The following is a 23,137-nucleotide window of genomic DNA, read 5'->3' as shown; positions in this document are numbered from 1 at the left end:
GTTCGCTAGCATGTGATACAGACCGAGGAAACGGTGAAGTTGTATAAAATTGCATTTTGCCAGCAGTTGCACTGAGGAGTGTCACGCGATACATTCTCAATTAATTCCTTTTTAATGACTCGCTCAAGTCGTCGGCCAAAGTATGAAAATCTTTTGGAATTATTTATAGCAGGTTTTTTAGCGTGCTTTCATTCACGAACTCTTAGATCACGACATTTTTTACCAAGAATTTCGACCAATCAGTACCTTTTGAAACACAAGCGTTTAAAATAAATTTTTTTCTAGAATTTATTTCCTTCTAATATAAAAAAAAAGTAATTTGAAGAAAAGGATTTTATTTAATATTATTTAAATATTTTAATGAATAATTATATATTTTAATAGGTCCCAAAGACAGATTTAAGACTTATGGAAATTGGTGACATTTAATTAAATTTTTGCTAATTCTATTAAATTCAGCCTGTCTAAATTAAAAATAAGGTTTCTTTGGTTATTTCCACTTCTTAATATTTAAAAAGAAACGGACTTTTTTCTTTTTAATTGCTTGTAATTCTAGAACAATGAATATTCCAATATCTTTTTTCTTTGTGAAAATTTTACGTGAACTGACATCAATACCAACTCGCCAATGGTTAAGTATTAAAGAAAAGATGACTACACAGGATTGATCAAGGAGATGAAAGAAATTGCGGGAAACTTGAGATATTCTTGTGTAAAATAAGCTGTGTAAAAGAAGCTTGTAAGGAGAACCGCGTCAACGCGCAATGTCGATGTCCACATCCCATTATCCGTTAAACGTTATTTTTTCAAAGAACCCTTGCTCATCAAACTAACTCGGCTATCGTCAGGCGTCGAGTACTGAAGAGGATAAAGAGTCCAAGACGAGGGGGACAAGAAAATTGACTAACATTACTGAATAAAGAATGTATATTGCTCGCCATTCTCTCATTAACTTTGGCAAAGATGACAACTCGCGTGTTCCGTCATGCCATGCTACAAGGGTGTCGCACGCCGAACGTTTTCCCGGGTGTCTTTCGGGGATGCTGGGAGGAACGGTACATCCGGTAGGTCCGCGATAAGTCGAAACGAGAATAACTGCGTCTTTCTCGCAGAGGAAGAGAGGCGCGATTGAGAAAAAGAACCGATCGAACAGTTCAGTTCGGACGTGTTCGCGATGTCGACACGTGAACGCACACGAACGTACGTATCACGGTACGTCGACGGTACGTCGAGCGTGGCTTGGAACAGGATGCGTTACCACTATCGTCGCAATTTTCCGCGCACATTAAACGCCGGCGAACAAATTACCGTGCGGATTCCCGTGCGCGCGGCAGAGCCTCGGGACGTCGAGGCGAGGAGGAACGTTTCGCCGCAGACGTTCTCCACTTTCGATGCTTCCGTGTCCGAGAGGCCACTGACAGAACTCTCGGCGGTTTTCCTACCGTCCTACTCGGCCGTTCCTCGTCCGCCTCGTCCCTCGTCGAGGATGCGCGATGTGGAAGCGGGAGAGAGTGAGAGGCTTTATCGACCCGCGAGGCCAGGGCCGGTCGAAAGGAGAGAGCCCCAGTGACTTCGGGAAATTGAGATATCGTTTGAAGTGGCAAATAGCGGCTAATCCGTGACAAGGATGGGCTACGACATTAATGAAGAGTTTCACTTTTGGGTAGCAGCTGGGCCGCATCTCTCGTGCAATATGGCAACTATATGATTTGTAGAGAAGCGTCAAGGGATTTTATTGCAGAAAAAAATGTTTGAGAATAAAACTATATATTTATATATAAAAAGACCCGTTCTATAATTTTAAAAAATCATACAACTATAATAATAATATATAGAATGAAACTATATATTAATATTAATTATTTTATTATATTATAATATAACAAGAGAATGCTTCTTTCTGTTTCTCGAGAACAAGGATTTAAGAGAATGCAATGTATTTTCTAAAATTATTTACATTTAAATTATTTATTTTTAATACTTAATTAAAATTTAAGAAACTTAAGTCGACAATTATAGATATTTCGATTATATGAGAAAAAATTAGTTCTTTAACAGCCAGTGAGAATTTATAAACAACAAATTTAAAAACCGACAACAAGACATATGATTCTACGGTGTAAAACGCAGTTAACATTAAGTAATTTTATAACGAGCCACGGCAACTTTGCTTGCGCATCATGTAAAATTAGTAGTCATAATACAATTTTAATAACTAAATTACGTTCGCGAGCTTGTAAACATAAAAGCAGCACTATAAATAATATTGCAAAGTCAAATACGAATATTAAGAGACATGGCTATCGTTAGTAGTTCTCGTTAGCGAGAAACCATTTGCACCGCATTGTGTCGAAAAAGTGAAAAGGCAACATTTTCTGAAGGGCGATGATAATGGCGTATCTTAATGTAAAAATTTACATTGCCGGCTTTGCATCGTAATATCGCCGCTTGTAGAAGAGACGTGTAGATGAAAAATGAAAACACTTTAATTACATAATTTAAACCCAAGCAATCGATTGAACCTACTCAAAACTTGATCGGTTCAGCCATTATTGTGATTTGATAAATCTAAGGATCTTTCAACTCGTCAACTCGCGTATAGATACACGATTCGCAACACTGTTGCGCGTGCACTTGGCGCAAGTCACTGCCGTGCCTCTTGATTTATTAACTGTCTCTTGATTATTTGATGGAAGTTACTTGATCTCGCAATGATTTTGAAAAGCTACGTACGTTACGATTAACTTCAGAATTTAAAATAGAATCCCATTTTTTTATTGTATATTACTGTAGCTAACCTGGAGAATTTTTTGAAACATTGTGCCTGAATCTTTAATAATGAATAACTCCCTCAGTTATAAATCTTCAAACTATCAGTATTGGTGGCATTCTTATTATCCATATGTATCAGAGATTGATGGATTTACAGTCTGAAACTTTCTGCGTGCGTGCCTAAAAAGATCCTTTATATGTTCTTGTCTTTAGTTTCTCGTTGGATTTTAATGTAATTGGACATGCTGGTTTTCTCTTGCGTAAGAAGACTTTACACATTTAAAGCTTTATCTCTAAAATAAGAGATGGTACGCAGATATGGTATTGAGAATTAGGAATAAAACCTTATTTATTACCTCTCCCTGAAGATAAGATCAGAATATCGACTAACAAAAACATTCGCCGACTTTCAGGATGTGTAAATAAATAAAATATGTATCTTTAAGACGTAACGCGGTCTTAAATAATTTTAAGATTGCGAGAAAAACGCGTGGCGTTAAGAATAAACAATTTTGTGTCGGATGCTTATAACCAATAGCGAACATTTAGAATAGCCAATTAGAAATAAGAGTTACGTCCTTGTCTTCTTGTTTTCGGATCGAGTTGATACTTGCACATTGTCTACCATATACATGAAACGTATAAGAGACAAGGGTGACGGCTGGTCTAGTGGGTAGAGCGCCCAGATTCGTAATCCGGAGAACCGGGTTCGAATCCCGCTAGGCCACTGAAAAATTTCTCAGCAAAAATGCCGCCCCCCCCCCGTATCTAGCGGAGAGAGGTAACCCTAGATGGAAAAACTGGGCTCCGTCTTTCGGAAAGAGACGTGTTAAGCAGTTGGTCCACCCCCATAGCCGTCGACCGCTATGAGGTACCTCAGTGCTTCTTACTTCCACGCCGATTTATGTCGGCTACCTAAGTATGACTAGCAACCAGCTTAGGGGATTAAATTGCTCACAGTTCCGGCATCCCAACCGGCAGAGTCAAATCCGAGGAGGTTGCTGAGAAAAAACAGGCTTTAGGCCTAGGGTGGAAAGAGAGGAAACTCTCAAAAACAAGCTTATAACCAATAATGATTATTTGAAATAGTCAATTAGAAATAAGAGTTATTACGTCCTCGTCCTCTACTTGTCGGATCGAGTTGTCATTCGCACATTGTCTATCTGAATATACATAATTAGACATAGAGATAAGAGGATTCCCGATTTGGTAAGATAAACGAATTGATATTGAAAAATTTGAAAGGTAACAAATTTCTAAGATCTTGAAATCGATATTATTTCTGGGTGATAACACATTATTATTCACTTAACTAAACATTCTTTTTATGGATATATCAACATCGTTCATGTTGCAATGCAAATTGTTTTATATTTTTGATTGAATATAACAAAACAGTTTTATACACCAGATTTCTTTCAATATGTAACAGTTTTCCGTATTAGCGCGTGTACTTGGCGACTTTTTTACTTTTTTTTAGAAAGGTAATTTTTTAAATTAAATTAGAGAACTACTCATGGAGTTCGTGATGGTTCTGTCCTTTAGTGTAATATCTCTGCCGACGATAACGTGTCTTAATTAATGAAGAACACATTAAAATAATTGCTCGCACAAGCCACGCCCTCGTCGCGAGACTATTTCCAGTATTTCCACGATTACGAGCTAACTCGATCCCTCGCAGATTCATTTTTCAGCTTCCACGATAAAATCGTGAATAATATTATAACACCTGAGTAATTACATCGCAACAAAATTTACATTGCAAAACATTCAATTCTATATAACAAAAATAAATATTCCGCTCAAACTTTATTTCGACTTAAAAATGTATGTTGCAACTGCGCGAAAATATATATATTTCTTGCCGTTTGTATTTTTCCGATAACCATAAAAATAAATATTTATTTATTGTTTAAAAAAACAATTTGTAAGTTTAAAAATCATTTATAGGTAAAAGTTGCGTATATTTAAAGAAATGATATATATATCTGATATGTGTATAACGTTCTTTCCACCGCGGCAACCTAATTACCTCTCTATTGATCAAATCCTTCTAATTCTAATCTAATCTATTGATTTCATTTTTCACGTCACGTTTGTGGCATTTTTCTTTACATTACAATAAACAAGATAATTGACAAGTTTATGAAAATGTGTAGGAAATATTTGTATTTTAATCAATTGCATTATTTTACCTGCCTGTTTATTGTATTAACTTTTGCAATTAAAAAATTTCAATTTTTATAAAATTAGTATAGTATTAAGTTAATGTTTTTTAAGAGATTATATTGATTTACGACGAAAAAACAGATTAATGTTTTTAATCCTTTTTTCATAAAACTATTATATCGAATTCATTAAGCCGTAATTACATCTGAGATAACGTATGAAAATATTTTCGCATCTTTTATGTAGTTTAATTCAATTGTATTTATTTTTTTCATATTTGTCAAAACTGTCTTGAAAATTTTCTGATTATGATTATCAAATTCTGACACTGAAAATTTCTTACATTTTTCTATTTGTAATCATAAGAAAATGCCTAATGCCTGAAAAATACCTTATAAATATATTAAAACACGGTATAACGACACTTTAAAAGAACTTTAAGTATTTGTCATTCTTGCTTGATATTCAGTAACGTATACGATTAGTTTTAATCTTATCGTCTCATGTGTCAGAGAGATCATAACATGAATCAGTATGGACTGCTGTAAGAAAAAATAGAATGCGATATTTTTTTCAATTTTTTCTTTTACAAAAACGTCGAAAAAAGTTATTATTTATTAATCTATTCAATTTAAAACAGTTGTCTTTGCAATTAATATAAAAATTTTATTTATAAATTTTTAAAAATATCTACTTAACATTAATTGATTGATATATGATTTTTTCATTTATTTTATTCTGGAGCTGAATTTTCCAGAAAAGGAATTATTAGAAGAAAAAGACTTCAATTTAAAAAAAACAGTAATTTTAAACTGTCTTTTATGTATGTAAATAGAAAAACTGATGATTTGTTCAGAAACAGATTTCTAATCAAGTTACTATTATTAATCAAACATGCGATATATTATTCATGTGTATTACATAAATATTTTTTAATATTTGCAACAAATTGTAATAATTGTAGATCAAATTGAGATAATATCATGAGGATAAAGTATTTTAAAATTATGTAAAGAGGACTCTATATGCTAGAAACATGCGTGCGCTATACGTGATATTGCAAAATATACATTCTGTGTCAATGTTAATTTTTTTTATATCCAAATGTCTAAAAGTGTAGACTAGAGATTTGACTGATCTATCTGACAAATGCTTGTTTTGATCAACTTGGCAACGCTGCTTGAAATGCAGCACGGCTAAGAGCAGCTACGTTCTTTTGTTATGTCCCTGTGCTCACTGCTCTCTGACATGGAGAGAACGTGAAAGCTAATGTAAAACGCGAAGAAGCTATCGTAAAGTATCTACTGATTTTATCGGTTTATTTAAAAGTAAAGAACAGCTGTCATTATAGTGCTACGTCTCTTCTGATATTAACGTGCAAAGTGCGATAGTAAAGTACGATTAGTGTAATACGCGTTTAATGTTGAACGCAAAATGTGACGTGGCGATTCTTTTCCGGGGAGTTCCCGAGTGCAGAAATTTGAGTAGCCTGAACTTATCACATTCTAATTTTCGTAAGTATACATTTCTTATAATTAGTGCAAACAATAAAAGAAAATAGATATTAATCGCATTTGAGTCTTTAAATAGAATTAGTCTCTGCTCTCTTCATTTCTTTATGTATAATTACGGAATTATCTGCAGTGTGTATTTTTAAATAGCAACGAGAGACAAGCTACCTTATTACAATTATATATATACACAAATGTTAAAATTATATTTGATTTTATTTTGAAACTTAATTCTATTTACGTATTTTCTCTTTTTCTTACAACAGAAAATTTCTCTTGTCTAATCTTAGATACCTGATTACAATTGACCATTGCTGCTGTTATACAATAACTACATTTTTTTTCTATCTTTACAAGGTATAATATAATAAATGTAAAAAGAAAAATAAGAGTCACATAAGTAAAGAAAATACATATATACCAACAAACAAAATAAAAATAAAAAAGGAATTAAATATGGGTAAGTAATGCATTCTAATAATATGACGATATCTATATGTCACACATTACATTATTTTTATAGCAGACAATGGAATAATGTTAGACATTATTATTTTTATAGCAGACGATGGAATAATGTCATACATTATTATTTTTATAGCAGACAATGGAATTCGAGCACTGGATATATTTAACAAAATGCATAATTTCCCACCGTTAAGTGCCACAGGGAACAGCGTCGGTAGAAATTGGTGCGCGTGGAAACAGAAATTTTTATCTTTTCTGCAGAAAGAAGATGCCAAAGAATTATACAAGAATCAATGGACAGTTATACTGTTAATGTTGGTTGGGCCGCTTGGAGAGGCATATAAGAATCAGTCTCAAAATGCTCATCAGACAAAAGATCTGGCAACAGTATTACGTGAGCTAGATATACACTTCATTTTTGGGCTTGAAAAAAAGCAGAATAGTGAGAATATCGACAAATATGTTGATAACTTAATGGTAAGCTGAAATAATATTGTAACATTGTACGTTAAAATCACTTTTTACAATGCATATTGTTAAAATATTGTTAAAATACGATTATAATATAATGTTAGAATGAATACAATAGTTTCAGCATTATTAATTTTTTGTATATATTTTGTACTAAATTTAGTTATAAAATTGCTATAAAAATGTCAATAAACTGAAAAATAATGTTTCCTTTCCTATTTACATCTTTGAAATTTTGAATTTGCTAAAACTTCATGGTTTTCAATCACCTTATAATCCATAAATAATTTATAAATTCCTTATAAATTTATAATAAAGATATTGACTGTATATTAATGGAAAAATTTAAGAACAAAGAAAATGATAATTTTTTGTACATATCGAGTATATAAAGTGTAAAAAAAATTATCTTCCTTTTCTCGACTGTTCCCTTCATCTCGTTTAATTCACATTAATGTGAATTCACATAAACATTTTTCTCTTATAGTTTGTTGCTATTGCAAGCAATCACGGTGATCCCGTGGGCATTGTGAAGGAGAAAATTATAGAGGATATTAAAAATTACAATTTCACGGGGAAAGCTATGCTTCTTGTGCAGTCCAAGGGAGAGAATCTAGTACGGTATTTACAATCGATGGACCTTCATCGAATTACGCATTTTTGGAAACAGTGCGAGGAGCTTACGTTGCAAAAGAATCGCGAGAACGTACAAAGGCAGCACCTTTTTAATTCGCACTTCGACGAAATGAAATGCTCTCGCTGTGGTACTTGTCACAGCAGAAATCGTTGTCCAGCTCACGGGGCGCGATGTAACAACTGTAAAGGATACAATCATTTCACGGATAATTGTAAGGTGAAATACGTGTCTGACTGCACCAGGTGCGGAACGCATCACGTTCAGTCACGTTGCCTCGCTTTCGGCGAATTGTGCACAAATTGCGGCAAGGTGAACCATTTCTCGTGGTTGTGTCAAGTCCCTGTTGTAAAGAATTGCCTTAGATGTGGTAAGGACCACGCTATATCTATGTGTCCGGCACAAGGTCGTGTATGCTCCCGATGTAATAAGCCAAATCACTTCGAAGAAAAGTGTTTAACGAAATGAATGATGAACAAACACAACATGCGGTACAGGTACTCCTTTGGAGATTTTAAAGGATAACGGCAGACAAGCTCTAAACTCTATCCATCTTGGAGCTTAACAAGTGCTCTGATCTATTGGGAAGTTCTTCCTAACTAAAAATCAAATTCTAATTTTCAGTATTAAATATTTTCGCAAGACTGGAGTCTAAAATTAAAATGGTATCAAAGTAAATACTGTTCAAAATTAAGGAACATGATTTTGTTGTCTATTCCGTGAAGTCGAAATATAGAAAAAAAATATTTTTTAAAATCATTTACAGTCATCTTGGAAATTATTAATGCCTCCTGCTCATTCGACATTCTCATTATATAAAAATTGAATTTAAATTTACCGGAGAATTTGTTTGAAATAAAGTCGCGCGCTATAGAACATCTGACATATCGTGATGTAGAAGTGAAATACTGTTTCAGTAATATATTCTTTTATGTACGCAAGATTTTTTGTTTTTTAAGATTATGTTGAAGGTTATCTATTTCTACGTTATCTATTTCTACAAATGTTATATTATCGATTAAGAAGTTTATTTGTTTTTTTTTTCTTTTGTAAGAGTTAGATATAGAAAAAGATGAATTTTTGTAATGGTCTACATACTTTAAGGCTTATTATACTTTATGTAGAAAATTTAATCTATACAGCTTACATTTCATTGTTTGAAAAAAGTTTATAAGAGGGCACATTATGTTTAGATAATTAATTATATGAAAAACCATCTTCTGTATTAAATAATATAATGTAAACATTATTAGTAGGCTACCTTGCACGCTAAAATAGATCTATTTTTAATATTTTGTTTCTACAACTAAAGAGATATTCAATAGTTTTCTTTTTTTAAATAACTTTGCGTCTACAACAATTATCTGTAATTTTAATGTTATCCCGTATGTTGTTAATTTTTCATTATAATATATAAATAAGCAACTTTCGTAAATTTTATATGTTATATCAAATGTATAAACGATGAAAGAGTTCTTTGAAATAAATAAATTTACGAAAGAAAACCATTTAATCAGTATTTGTTAACGAGACCGTATACAAAACTCCAAATTATGATATCCATTTTTTAAAAAATGTACAAATATATATCGTATTAGCTTCATCGATACAACCATTTTAAGTTACGAAGTTGTGAGTAAAATGGCACGGCCGCGCGATGTGTTTTCTGAACGCAGTCGTTCATTGATCATTTTGCGCCTCGTAAGCGGTCGATCGTTCAAACTATAGACGGTGGCGTGAATAGACCAAACGAGCTCCACAGCAACAATGCTTGCTGGCGAGAACACATTAACCCAGGAACGGACGCTGGGGTGATTTACCCCAGTATCGAAAAAAATAAAGCTCACTTAACAATAATTTTAATGCACTTCTTTCGTGTTTAAAAAAAAATTTTTTTGTTTTCTCTTCAGAAAACGTCGAATAAATCTGTATACATACTGTCCTTAAATACTAATAAATTATAAAATAAAAATATATGCAATATGTAATTAATAACAATAATTTTTAATTGGGGTGTAAAAATTAGGTGACCATTTATTAAAAAAAAAAAATCATTCGTTTTTTAGTTAAACGAGAAGAGAGAATCTTGGAGGTCTTTTTGTCTTTCTCTCATTATAGAAATAAGATATAAGCCCAGATATCTCCTTCTCGCTCTACGTTTCTCTTCAGTCCTCGCGCCCGCTCTCGATTCACCTAATGTCTATGGCCGCCACGATTGGCCACGATTCGCTGCGCTTTCCGAACGCAGTTTCCACTTCCCAGTCTCCCAGCCGTCTGTCACCTGACGTACGTACGGTACGTACTACGCATCGTGCTCACGCCAGAGGTGGGGGCGGCCCAGCGCAGTGAGTCAAGTGAGTGAACAACAGTGAACAACGAGCGAAGAGAGCCAGCACTGCTAGCGGTTACTGGCGATTGGCGATCAGCAGCGAGTCCCGTGTGGCGATTCCGCGGATTCCCCACGAACGGACGGCGTACCCGCAGCGCCGACGAGGACGGTGCCGCGGCTGTTGCCAAGGCGGCTTCCACGATCCATTCCGATCCGCCTGCCGCGCGCGAACACGACGATCGATACACGCCGATCTCGCGGCTACGCTTCAGCTATGCGCCCGTCCCGACCGATGTTTATGGTCGTCGTTCACGTCGGCTGACAGCTGTCAATCCCACATTCGGAGTCGCCCGTGAGTCACCGGATCGGCAGCCGAGGGCCATCTCAGGTGATCCCTCGATTATCTCGTTCCCGATTGCGGGTTTCGCCTACCTACCTGCGCACGTCGCGCGTCTTTCTTCACGTCTCTTCGTTCGTTTTTTTTTTGTTCTTTCATTCTTTCGCGATCTTGATTTTTTTTTTCCAAAGCTCTCCTCTCGACTTCTCTTCCTCTCCCTTTTTCTCAGACGAGTCCTGCGAGACAGTAGCATAGATCGAGCGCTATTAAAGCATCCACGGACCACCTGCACGAGGACGGTATCAACCCCCGCGCAGGTATCGCACGTCACAACCTACCCTTTGTTCAGATGTCCAGGTATTTTTTGTAAGGACCCATTTTTTTTGTTCTCTCTCTCTCTCTCTCTTTCTCTTTGCACGACACGCACTGCTTTTTACCGCTCCCGTGAGCGCGCGTGATGAACGTGTATCACAAGCCGAGTTGTTTTGCGTTGCAGCGATATCACCGGCATGGCGTCCAGCTCCGTCAGCCAGGAGGACTTCGACAACGACTTCGAGTTGACGTCCAGGAGACCCAGGATTAGAACCGCTAGGACCAGAGTGGTCCCGGCGAGGACGGGAGATGCGTCTTCCATAAGCTTTCAAAGTACGTGGTTGCAAAAGTGTTTGCGAGTGTGCAACTTGAGATTCTTGGATTGTCAGCCTTCGCTCGTTTAAGCTTGAACCTGAAGCAGACAGAGGATAACGAATTAGGGCCAAATGTAACCTTTGATTAAACTCACTCTTCGTCTCTTTCTAACTGTTTCCCTTAGAAAGAGACAAAGAACGAGTTTAATCGAAGGTTGCAGTTAATCGACATTGATGAAACTGGGCCTTAGAGCGAGAACTTTGTAAATTTAAAGGCTTTTTGTACAAAGAATTATTGCAAAAGATGTTTGCAGTCGAGAAAACATGATTTTTTTGAACGTTTATCCTGAAGCTTCTACAAATAAAGATGATAAACAATAAATGAATTTAAAGCTAATAAACATTTTTATAAAATATGATATAATTTTTGAAAACTTTAAATTACGTATTCAAAAATCAGATATTACAAATATCTGTTCTTAATGTCTGTGTTTGCGTATTTCTCAAGGAAACCTCGCGAACCCGAAAATTGATGAAACTTTACACACATGTAGGGGAGGTAAGTAGATAAGGGTTAGTTTCACCTCTTGGAATCGTTTTTGGGCCACAACTAAAAATTTATAAATTCGTCTATTTCCTCCTCTCTCCCTACATGTGTGTATAAAGTTTCATCAAAATCAGGATTTTCAGGTTTGTGAGGTTTTTGTGTTAGTAATATAAAAGACAATATTAGGTGCATTAAGAAATTTAAAAAATTGTTTAAAAATATTAATGTAATAAATAGAAATATATTATTTTACGCGTATATCAGTAATATGATCTAGCACCTAATAATGATATGAATTAAAAAGAGAATTCATGTGTGATCAGAAGTTAATGGTATAATCTTATCAACCTAATTGCCTCCGATGCCTTTCATTTACAGAGAATACAACCGATGTGGAGGAATCGCAAGGCGTTTATGACACAAGCTCCAACCCCGTGCTTCCGGCCGAGCACGAAAACCCGCAGAGCAAGCCGATAATAAGGAAGCAGGATAAGCGCGTGACCGGCCGGTATGTAAATCGCGACCGCATGCGCTTACGAAGCTGATAGAAAACCATAGAGAAACTTATTGTCGCGCTTGGAGTGTCCATTAGCCAACAGCATCTTTGATGCACGGAACTTTACGTAATTGCCTAATATACTTTCTGGATTCTGGTTCTAGTGTCTTTAGTGTCGTATCCTGTTTGCACAGGCCAACGCATATAAACAAGGGAAAGCAGCAACGCGATCGACGGAAACTGCGAGAAAAACGCCGTAGCACAGGGGTCGTGCATTTACCGTCGACAGAGGTTCGCCATTGTTACCGTCAATCAACCCATAAGTAACCGTTCGAATTAAATTATAACGGGAATTATAGTATAATAATGCGACTTCTAGAATTTAAAAAAAAATATTCGGTCTTCAAAATCATTGAATTTATATATATATAAAACTGCGGATTTGCGAATTATTGACTTTCTGGACATACGCGTTGTTGAAACCATGCATCTTACAATCTTGCGTTTTTAGGTTTTTGAAGTTTTGAAATCTTTTTTTTTTTATTCCTAGATTTTTACACACACATACACACACAATTCTGCGTTTTCTATCTTGAATCTTTCAAATTCTAGATCTTTAGCATTTTAGCTAAAGTAATCGACAATTAAAATTGAGTAAAATGGATTGCTACTCTTTCTTTTTTTGCCACAAAGCTTTTGATAAGGAGAAATTAATTTCATGTGAACAGAAAGAAGATCTTAAAATAGAAATCTCAACATCACAATTGTTCGAGTATTTTGATAGTTACAATCATAAAAATTAATTTAAATTAATACGATAAAATTTTTCATGAATTATAATGCTAAGCTTGGCAACTTTACTTGTGGGATATAGCTCACTTTATTCTTGAATGTTTAAGTGTTTTAAAAATGTCTCGGACATTTGGTAAAATGCGTAATTTCTCAGAGCACTGGAGGTAGTACGGGGGAAGACGAGGAAGAGCTTAGTGGCACTTGCCTTGAAACTAAGCACAACACGCATCACAATGAATTTCTTGATCACGAATTGATAGAAGTAAGTGCAGTCAATTCCACTTTTTAATTTTTATGCAGAATGTTCCGACAAATGCGTACGCTGGAAAAGATTTGTATAAGAAGACCGAAATTAGTTTACACGCAGCTTATGCTGTACATTTCTTTATAGTAGTCTCGAAAGTTGAGAGAAAGAGAGATTTAAGTTTTATATTTTATATTTTATATTCTCTTCTATGCATATACCCACATACATATGATGCATAATTACGAACATACATATGATACAGTCGGAATTTGTTATCAGAACAGAAATTATAATTATTCATTTTGTATATCATCGGCTACAAAAAAAATCTAGAAAATAATCATTAACTGCTTTTCTATCTTTTAATTGAAGTAATTTTAATTTATTATTTATTATTGCGATCAAAATTACACGAAGTTTCAATGAAATCCAAACTATTAAACATGCCTTCGAACGTTTAATTAATGGCTCTTTCTTAAAACTAAGGATATACATAATGATGCATGATAAGCAAAGAGAAATTTTAAAATAGTAGCAAGCTTAGAACTCTTGTTATCGCAAAGTTGATTTTTTTAAACAGTTACTTATAAATTTGCATTTTGCAGGAGCGGAACGCCAGAATATACACACAAAGGCGAAACAAAAGGTATCTCACCCACATTCACATGTAATTAATGATAGTGGGAAATAAGGATAATGGGAGACAAGCATTTTTTTGTCATGGAGCCAGTAGCTATCTTTGACCGTCTTTTTTAACGAATCACAACTGCTTTCTAGGCACTACCGTACTTCATACAGGTCATGTATAGTAAGGCACAGTTGGTAAGTGCGTTACATCATATCGGAGGAACTACGATTAGGCACGACCTGTACGAAGTACGATAGAGCTAGTAAAATCTCTCTCTTGATTATCGATTAACAAATTACTTAATCTATTACGTTTTCCGAAACCTACGTACATTCCCAAATAACTGCTAACACTCCAAATATTAACGATAACATAAAATGTAACGGTCACATTATGAAGTAATTAATAACAATGAAATTCGAATATGAAAGACTTGTTGCAATACAAAGGATATAATATGCGAAATAGTTGAGCCTGAGTGCGTTTAAAACAAAAAAATTTAGTATAATTAGCCTAATATTTTCTCTGATTAATAAAAAATTTGTTTAATCTGCCATATTATTTTTATTATTACAATACAATAATTAAAGAATAATTACTCGTGTTTCCTTATATCAATATCATAAATTAAAAATAATAAAATTTTGAAAAATATGATGTAATGACTGTAAAACGAAGAGCAGATTATTAAGTCACGAAAAAATTCATGAGATTTTCATCTCCCTTTAATAATTACTGTCTTCCTTCAGAAGTAATGCTTCTTGCTTGTAAAATCTACCTTTTGGTTTAGTATACCAACGCAGTAAGATTTTTTATTAACAACATATATTTATACCGCAATTGAAATAGTAGTGATTACATTTGTGCAATATTCTTTGTACCTGCATCGATGGTCGTGCCTAATGCGATTTATAAATGGCATAATATACATAATACTAATGGAAACCAATAATCAATATCTGTGCGATAAGCGAAACGTGATTTACATGCGATCGTTGACGTCTGCGTTTTAGTCACTCTGATTTGGAGGCCGACGACGAAGAGTTCGATTCTCTCAATCAATCCGACAGCATTAATCAATCGGACCACGGCAATCACGAGCCGCAGACGTCTGTCAATGCGACTGTCAGACCAAGATTGCCGACGCCAACGGGCGACAACCCGCACGAAGTGAGTCATTAATAAATTAGACAAAATATGCTCAATCATGCGTAGTCTAAAATTGAGTTAATTTTTAACGAAAGAAAGACTCTGAAATTTTATTACAATAGAAAACGAATCTATTTTCTATTGGTATTAAGTAATGGTACAACTTGACAATGATAATCAAATATAATGCGGTTTATAGCTGATCGAACGAGCGCAAGAGGAAAACAGGAGGCTGCTATCCCTTCTGGAAGATCGGGACCATAAAATAATGGCGCTCGAGGCTCGCCTTTTAAAGCAACAGCACGAGTTGACCCTGGAACGAGACCGACTTCGCGAGGAAAATGCCACGTTGATTCGCGCGATGGCGGCGTTAGCCAGCAACTAATCCTCTTCATGTAATAAAGATCACGCCTTCTTGGGCTCTTTGCTCCTTACAATAATCGCCGAGCTGCAGGATGAGCCATAAGTCGCGCACCGCGTTGATCTCTTAATTATTACTATGTATATTATTCTTTTCGTATTTGCAAAAAAAAAAACAGAATACGATTCACTCGTCCTACGGAAATCAAATTTTTGCATTGTACCCCAAATTTCGATTGTTGGGAGATAAATGTGACAGCCGCAGGCTAAACGACTGAAAATCCGGTATTGCGTTAACTATTTTATCATTGTTGATATTGTGATATATATACATATATTTTTATGTAATATAGAATGCAAAATGATCGAAGAATGATCAATGATTTCTCTATTGAGTGTTAAACCAATAGAATATTTTTTTTTACATTTGGATTTTCGGACAATTATTAAATTCAAATTATTAAGGTAAAAATTGTACCTTGCACTAAATATCTTGATTACTTTTGTGATATATTGTGTGCTTTCTCTTACTCAATATGATACAGTGTGAAGGATGAGTTAATCCTTTTTCTCCCAAGTTTTTTTTTTGGAAAGCTGTTTTTATGCAAAAATCTGCGAGATTTATATTAATTTTCAAAGGATAAGGGTTAAAAGGAAAATGGTACATCTTTTTATCTTGCTTTTTCTTTTTTTCCTATCGGTGGCTATGAAGCTAAGGTAAACTGAAAATCACGCATTATGTTAATTCTTACTTTTTTTTTTTTTAATGAAAGGCTGAGAATTTACTAAAATATATAAACGAATTAGCTCGTAACGAAAGAAACTTAGATTGATAGTGATAAGAGTTTAGATATTCAGTTTAATAAAACTAAAAGGATATTTCACATTGCATTCGTGATAATTAATTTTCTGTATTCCTCTGATGCATGATTTATGGATCATCCTAAGCAATAAGGAAGACATACCTAAGTAGTAAGTAAATCTAACTTTAGTGCGTATCGCAAATTGAGTCATTATAAATAAACAGATAATTCTCTAATCACAGTGTTAGCAGTGGAAAGTATAAATATACGTTTTTGCAAGCTGCAACGCGAGTTACATTTTGTAAAAAGCAATAGCAATCCTCCACCTTGTAAAGATATTATTGTGACAATTAAATCTGTCCTCACACTCGCAGAGCTTTGGTCGCAGGCACAGACCGCACGTTTATTGTCGATATATTTGCTATCTCTATTGCCGATTAATTGCCGTTTTTTTTTTGTTTCACTGTGTTTCCAATCGAGCAGATACATTGAAACCACGTGAAAGTGCTGATTATGACGTAAGCGACTTAATCCGTTTTCTATTGTAATAATGTAAGAATGGACGTTCTATGTAAGTTTTATACTTGCAATACACGATAATGTAATATTATGAATCATTTTATTATTTTATTACTATTAATATTATTATTATACGCGAACCGTACAAAATTCTGTATATATAGACACGCAGATGATTGTAGCGATTAATCGATGCATTTGATTAGAAGACCTCCCCGCGACAAACTTGTGTACTACGCGGGATGATGTAACAATGTGTAAAATTGTTTGAAGAAAGACTTTTATTGTCAGCCGTTCCATGATTTACTGTATTCCAGTCCTCATTCCTTTCGACATATTAAAGACAACTAGACGTCTTATAGAAGTTCGTTTGAAGAAAAGTTTCTTGCATTTGCTTTTCTCTATGCTCATTGATATAATCATTCTGCGTGAATGATTTCTTTTCAATTAATTTATATTGTGCGATTTAAAGTGAAATAAGAGGGAATAGAAAAGAATCACCCCGATGGCGACGTACGCGGAAGTGTAATAGCATTGAAACAAGCCCCAATATGAACCGGCAAAAAGAGTTTGCATTTTTTATTCATAAAATAACTAAATAAATTTTTAATATAATACAATACTTGCACGCACATACGCAATATAGTTACATCTTTACGCTATGTTTCCTAATCACTACGTAGCTGTACATTACAAATCGTTGGGATCCGATCATACACTTGGGGTCTCCCACCTTCAAATCCATTTTCTCATACGTCTGCCCTTTGTGTTCTTATCCTTTCGAAATGTACGCTTTGATCCCTCGAGGATCCGTTTGTCTTATTATCGCAACTTATTCCGCTAAAAGATCCCGGAAATAGTTCGACCCGTAAAGCTTCACGACGTGATTTTCCAAAATGTTGTATAAAACTTTGTTAAAATACTTCATGTCGCATTTAAAGAGAAATATATCGATTGGTTCGCAAGAAGATACTTCCAAAAGGGGCAAACATCTCGAAAGGGCAAGCGACCCTTCGCAGGCACCCTTTAACAATAAAAAGATACGACGACGTGCAATAAATAATTGCCAATTTGATTGCTTACGCGTAGAAGCGTATCCATTTAATTGAGAGACTGTTCTTCGAGACTGACATTAAATAATTTCTAAAACCACTTCTAAAGTCATTGCGAGAAACTACAATTTTAATTAACAGTTAATGCAAAAATGTCAATTTGATTTAAAAGACTAAATAAAATTTAAGTAAAATTTACGAATAAATAAGATGTGATAAAAAAAAAAGAAAAATGAATGGAACTGGAAGTTAAATCAGATTAAAACGAAAAACTCTTGTTGCTTAAAAAAAAATACATTTCGAGCTTTTCCGACGAGTAGAAAGGTAAAATAAGCGAAAGTATTAACGAGTGCACTTTTTTATTCAAAATCTGATTTATCCTCCAGAGTTCCATTCATTCGTTACAACGAGCCTCAAGGGGAAATGAATCGCGTTTCGAAGGCCAAAATAATTGACCACTGGCTGATCAATTAACCATTTTGATTACGCTGCCCTTTGATTAATGAAAAACGCCATGATTTATCGCAAGTCGTCGTACTAGTTATTGCCGGTGTCTCGATAAAACACATACACACACTTTGTGATGCAACAGGTACTACGCTTCTATATCAACCCTCTCCTCTCTCCGCTCTCGATCGCTGGCAAGGTAACTAATCGTTTAAATCGTTTAATTGTCTACACCGTGCGCCTCTACGACTATTTTTTTTTTCAGTTCTCTGTCGTTTATCGCAAGGCAACGCTTCGCTGATATGTACCGTTTTGTTTCAAGATTGAATTAATTAACCGAATTCGTCGTCGTAGACAAAATCTTAAGGAACTTGGTTCTTTCTTCACCTCCCCCCCCCCCCCGTCGTTCGCAACTCCTTCTCCCGCGATTCGCGATATTAGCTTCATCACGAAGTTATTGTCTCGGCTGTAATTAAGTCGTTAACAAGGCGCCATCGCGACCGCGTGATATTTCGGTTGGTCGAACCGCGAGATCGTTGTTTGCACGGCGGTAATTCTCGTCTACGTTGCAAACCGCAGCTGTAAAAGCTGACGCACCTCGCTTTGGAACACTCGCTTGCGTCGTGTTTTTTGGTCGTATCTTTAAGAGCGATTTTGTCTGGATAAATGTGCATGGAGCGCTCATGTACAAATCCAACTACAACTAAGGTCCTCCGATTTCTAATCCTTGCAAAAAAAAAAAATATTCCTTGTGTCTTATCGTCTAATAATTACATACGTTTTGCGCAATTACACGACCATTAACTCTCCCCGTTACCGTAAACTACAAGAGCATCTTCGCGCTTCGTGTGTCTCGCCTCATTCGCATCATCGTACATATCATCATCCCAACAAACGACTAGATCACGATGGTTGGACCTCAACCAGATCCTTAAATGCTAAGGGAGCTTAACGAACTAAGCTATTCTCAGTGAACGATATATTATTATTTCTCCTTTATCAAATATCAACGCAATTGTGTGCCGCAATCGAAATGCAGACGCACAGGCGAACTCCCCCGCTCTTGGTTATAATAGTTTCGATCGATTCGCTTTATTGTACCTATATATTCTTCTCTCCTGTCGTCTTAGCGCTCTCTCTCTCTCTCTTTCTCTTTCTCCCTCACCATCGTTTTTTAATTTATCTGGATGTATTAACTAAGTGCTAATGATCGTTCCAATTTTATATTTAATGAACAGTTCCTTTCTTCCACAGAAGACCCACCATTAAATTAACATTCCGTTTTACGTGATGCTGATGCACAGGGTGTCTCGAGAGAAGAAATACACCGTAGATCGAGTATACGTATTTGCCTACAGACAGAATCGACAATTTTCTTTAGAGAAATAGATAATAAACCATCAACCTGCATTTATTGGCTGATCTTTAATGTTAAATAAAACGGCGTTTTTAAGATAAAAATCCTCATCTTCACATCTTCACATCATTGGAAAATATCCACACAGTATAGAAAAATATTTTTTTAAAAGATTGCAACATTATACATTTTGTGCAATGCTACTGCCTCGTTCGGATTTTGCATTTCCATCATCTCTACGATATTTTTGGAAGCTTGTTCTATAATATTACTGCAATTAAAAAGCTTAATGCTGAATACGAACATGAATAGGCAAATACTTATGAACGATATTTTATTAGTAGCACAATTGCATATTCTCGAAAAAAAAAACTTTTTACTTTCTTCGCTCATAATCGCGTACGTTTCATTTTTTATTAAATACATTTCATTCTAAATAAAAGCTTTTGAAAATAGTACAAAATAATCCTCTATTTGTCCACACAAAATAAAATGCCGGCTAAAAACAAACTATAATACTATAAAAATACGTAATATCTCTCCCGAAATATTGTTTTTGCATCGGAAGAGACAACTAAATTAAATTCCGAACGTGCAGTCGTGTCCACTATCATAACATTTAACGTTTATCGATTTCACGTTAATCGATCTCACATTGAAAATTAATTAAATTGTTGCCGCTCTCATTAATGTGACTTAACAGAAAACACATCGTACCGAAAATAAAATTACCTGAGATGTGTGTGTGAGACTCTATTACTGCGAAAACATATTTCTGTTAATTGAACGACTAGAATGTCGATATTTCTGTCCTCGTGACACCCCGTACATGTTGAGTCGACGATTATCTTCTCCATACAGAAAATAATTCTACTAAAAATTCATGCCTGACTTGCAGGAAGTCAATTGAAAGGCAAGCGTCCGGTTTTACTGATTAAAAGTTGAAAAAAGTATTATGTCCAGTAGGAAGATTAAAGAACATGGGTTTCACCAATTTTGATTTACTTTTTGTGCATGCTATATTGACTTAAACTGCCTTTTCATGTTAATGAAAAGATTGGACTTTCGAAGTTTAAAGATAGTGTAGCGTAAGATCAGTGAGGCTAACTAATTTGGGAATAATTATGTATATACTGTTAACTTTTATATTAACATGTGCTCAAACTGTGAAATGTATATATGTCTAATGTTAAATAATATTTCAATAATAGAAACTTATGGATCTCTAATAATCAATATTATTCATCAACCTCATAATTATAAGAATAAATTTTCAATGTTTTGTCCTGAGTTTCATTTCCATATTATAAGCTGCCTATAATTAATCATTGGAACAATTACTTCCGCCGAGATTTCGTATCTTCCTCCCTCGTTTCCTCTTATATAAACAATGTCAGACGACAGTCAACCGTTTAATGAGAAGCTCGTAGGCGAGCATTCTGCATGTTTTCACTTGCCTCTCTATTGACTCGACCAGGCGTATTATGGAACACTGTGTGTCGTAAGTACAAGTTATGTTCACCGTTCGCGCGAACGTCACTCGAAAATAAATAATCGCGACGCGCTGCTGCTCGTTATCGGAGCTGGAAGCGAGCGTGTTCGAATTCTTCTCACGTGAAATACGCTCCCTGCCACTTTACGCCTCTCCGCAGTGGAGAATCTCCCTGTAACTATCTTTTTTTTTCTTGGATATACGTATGAAGAAGTTACATCGCATTCGTAACGTTTCGAGCTGATTTATTATTGCATGTAGGACATATGGACTAATTTCGGTATGTGGCACTAATAAGGAATAATAATTTAATCATCCATAGAGATAAATCATCTTTCGTAAAAATACGACGTGTCTTCTTCACACATTTGTGTCCCTTCGAGTCCCTTAATAAGTCGCGATTTGTCAGTTCGGCAGTTTGACTTCACCATTTTTAATGAATGGTCGTCCCGAAGGCACAGAATCCGGGGGAAAAACGTACTAATTCTTAAAAAAAGACTTAAGAGCCAATAATTTCTAGGCTGAAGAGCCTGAGGTGAAAAACTCGACAAGTCAAATGTCGTGTGACGCGAAGATTGGAAAAACCGAAAATTCCGCAGATCCGCATTCCGGGATTTCGTGAAAAAGGACGCCGTGGGCATCATTGTTCCTGCTTGCAGAATCTTCGTACGGTTGAATCCGGTATCTTCAGACGATCTCGGCGATCCAATCCCGCGAACTACGTTTTTATTCGTCCGGGTTTGTCGCGTAGAGGCGCAGGAAGGACGTCGACGTTCACTTTTAGTGATCTCTCAGGATATGTTTGCGTCTTTGCGGCACCGACGCCGTCGCCGACGATCCGGTACTCTCGAAAGAGACCGGAAGAAGAAGATACGAGAGAGGTGCCCGGTCTCAGACGCTACAGCCGGAGGTGACCACCTCCTCGCTGTTAGGCTGATGACTCCACCTGCACTGATGACAACTGCTCGTCGTCGTCGCTGCCGTCGACGACGTCGTCGTCGTCGTTGACGTTGCCGTCGCCGTCGTGGGCTCCTCCGGCGCGGAGTTGGCGACGTCACCGGACGCCCGCAGGCCCTGCTCGAGCTCCAACAGCTGACCCATGAAGTTCAGGTTCGGACTGATGATCGGACGCGCGTTCTTCACCAGTTTGTACGCCTCCACCATCGACAGGCCTTTGTGCCGCATTATGTAAGCGATCGCGATTGTTGCGCTGCGCGACACACCAGCTTGACAGTGCACCAGCACGCTGCTTCCAGCCTTCCGCGCTTCCTCTGGAACAGGAGACAAATTGCGAGATAAATGCGTGTTTCGTTTCTTGTTTACAGTAGTGATGATGAAAAGTTATTCAACGATCGAAGGGAAAACTATCACTTTTCAATTACGATAAGAAAATACCTGCTCTAATTTATTCTTAATTTAATAATAATCTCAAATTTCGTAAAAAGTCAACAGAAAGATGCACGAAAAAACGGCAGCATATTTTGTAATTATTGAATTTAATTTCTTTTCAATATACAAAATGAAACTGGTAATATTTTTAGATGTCTTATTGCTCCGTAATGATTCAAGAACTACGTTGTGATTAAAAACATATATTCAATGCTGATCTACGAGACTGTAGATCACTCTACTGCAGCGTGCAGAAAATATGCGTTTGCTTGTATTTAGTTCGAAATCTTCTTTGTGTAACACTGAAACAAAGATTTAGAGATTCACGCTTTGTACGACGCGTACTTTTGAAAAATATGAACGAGTCGAGCTCGTAAATGTTGAAACGAAACAGTCGTGAAACCCGAACGACCGACTCGGGTTATGCAATATATGGGGGACGCTATCGTATCGCCAGCGTGAGTCACTGCATCGCCCGGATCCTATGCAGACTATGCAAACGTTCTATCGCACTGCGAGAGAATTCGACTGCGTGACTGCGT

The 23,137-nt window shown here is 35.9% G+C and overlaps 4 protein-coding genes across 19 annotated transcripts in view; 2 read left to right on the top strand and 2 right to left on the bottom strand.

The window, feature by feature from the left end:
* Mctp (multiple C2 domain and transmembrane region protein) overlaps window positions 1-1,465 on the bottom strand; it is a 31,224-nt gene extending 29,759 nt beyond the window's left edge. For 2 of the 4 annotated variants that reach the window (XM_071700300.1, XM_071700316.1), the window contains exon 1: window positions 1,309-1,465. The gene's annotated coding sequence lies outside the window, so the exon portion shown is untranslated. Of the gene's footprint in view, window positions 1-1,258 lie in introns of all 4 variants that reach the window. The other 2 variants (XM_071700310.1, XM_071700308.1) reach the window with 2 other exon arrangements.
* A 4,645-nt stretch (window positions 1,466-6,110) lies between these two features.
* Window positions 6,111-9,533, top strand: LOC139769255 (uncharacterized). Of its 6 annotated transcripts, none has more exons than XM_071700186.1 (4): window positions 6,111-6,455; window positions 6,810-6,912; window positions 7,057-7,397; window positions 7,879-9,533. In XM_071700186.1, exons 2-4 carry the CDS (start codon window positions 6,909-6,911, stop codon window positions 8,491-8,493), a joined length of 960 nt encoding a protein of 319 aa, XP_071556287.1. In that variant the 5' UTR covers window positions 6,111-6,455; window positions 6,810-6,908; the 3' UTR covers window positions 8,494-9,533. The 6 variants fall into 6 exon arrangements, with proteins under 6 accessions (XP_071556287.1, XP_071556252.1, XP_071556280.1 ...); XM_071700151.1 differs by having other exon boundaries at window positions 7,015-7,397; XM_071700179.1 differs by having other exon boundaries at window positions 6,743-6,912.
* Window positions 9,534-10,304: 771 nt separating this feature from the next.
* On the top strand, window positions 10,305-17,148 carry LOC139769281 (uncharacterized). Of its 6 annotated transcripts, none has more exons than XM_071700209.1 (9): window positions 10,305-10,742; window positions 10,921-11,048; window positions 11,188-11,336; window positions 12,243-12,372; window positions 12,525-12,651; window positions 13,307-13,414; window positions 14,005-14,045; window positions 15,041-15,197; window positions 15,376-17,148. In XM_071700209.1, the coding sequence occupies exons 2-9, from the start codon at window positions 11,041-11,043 to the stop codon at window positions 15,559-15,561; spliced, it is 906 nt and encodes a 301-aa protein (XP_071556310.1). In that variant the 5' UTR covers window positions 10,305-10,742; window positions 10,921-11,040; the 3' UTR covers window positions 15,562-17,148. The 6 variants fall into 6 exon arrangements, with proteins under 6 accessions (XP_071556310.1, XP_071556317.1, XP_071556301.1 ...); XM_071700216.1 differs by having other exon boundaries at window positions 10,306-10,742; window positions 10,921-11,057; window positions 12,555-12,651; XM_071700200.1 differs by having other exon boundaries at window positions 10,306-10,742; window positions 10,921-11,057.
* Window positions 17,149-17,410: 262 nt separating this feature from the next.
* LOC139769236 (dual specificity protein phosphatase 10) overlaps window positions 17,411-23,137 on the bottom strand; it is a 40,158-nt gene continuing 34,431 nt past the window's right edge. For all 3 annotated transcript variants that reach the window (XM_071700112.1, XM_071700129.1, XM_071700120.1), the window contains one exon: window positions 17,411-22,477. In XM_071700112.1, coding sequence (XP_071556213.1) covers window positions 22,098-22,477 — 380 coding nt within the window. In that variant the 3' untranslated portion in view covers window positions 17,411-22,097. The remainder of the gene's footprint in view (window positions 22,478-23,137) is intronic.

This window comes from Temnothorax nylanderi, unplaced genomic scaffold (genome assembly GCF_030848795.1).
Source record: "Temnothorax nylanderi isolate EJ_2023f unplaced genomic scaffold, tnyl_v1.0 TNYL_tig0002_pilon, whole genome shotgun sequence".
NCBI classification, from domain to species: domain Eukaryota; kingdom Metazoa; phylum Arthropoda; class Insecta; order Hymenoptera; family Formicidae; genus Temnothorax; species Temnothorax nylanderi.
The sequence above is the reverse complement of the archived record's forward strand: the minus strand, read 5'-3'. Positions and strand labels throughout refer to the sequence as shown.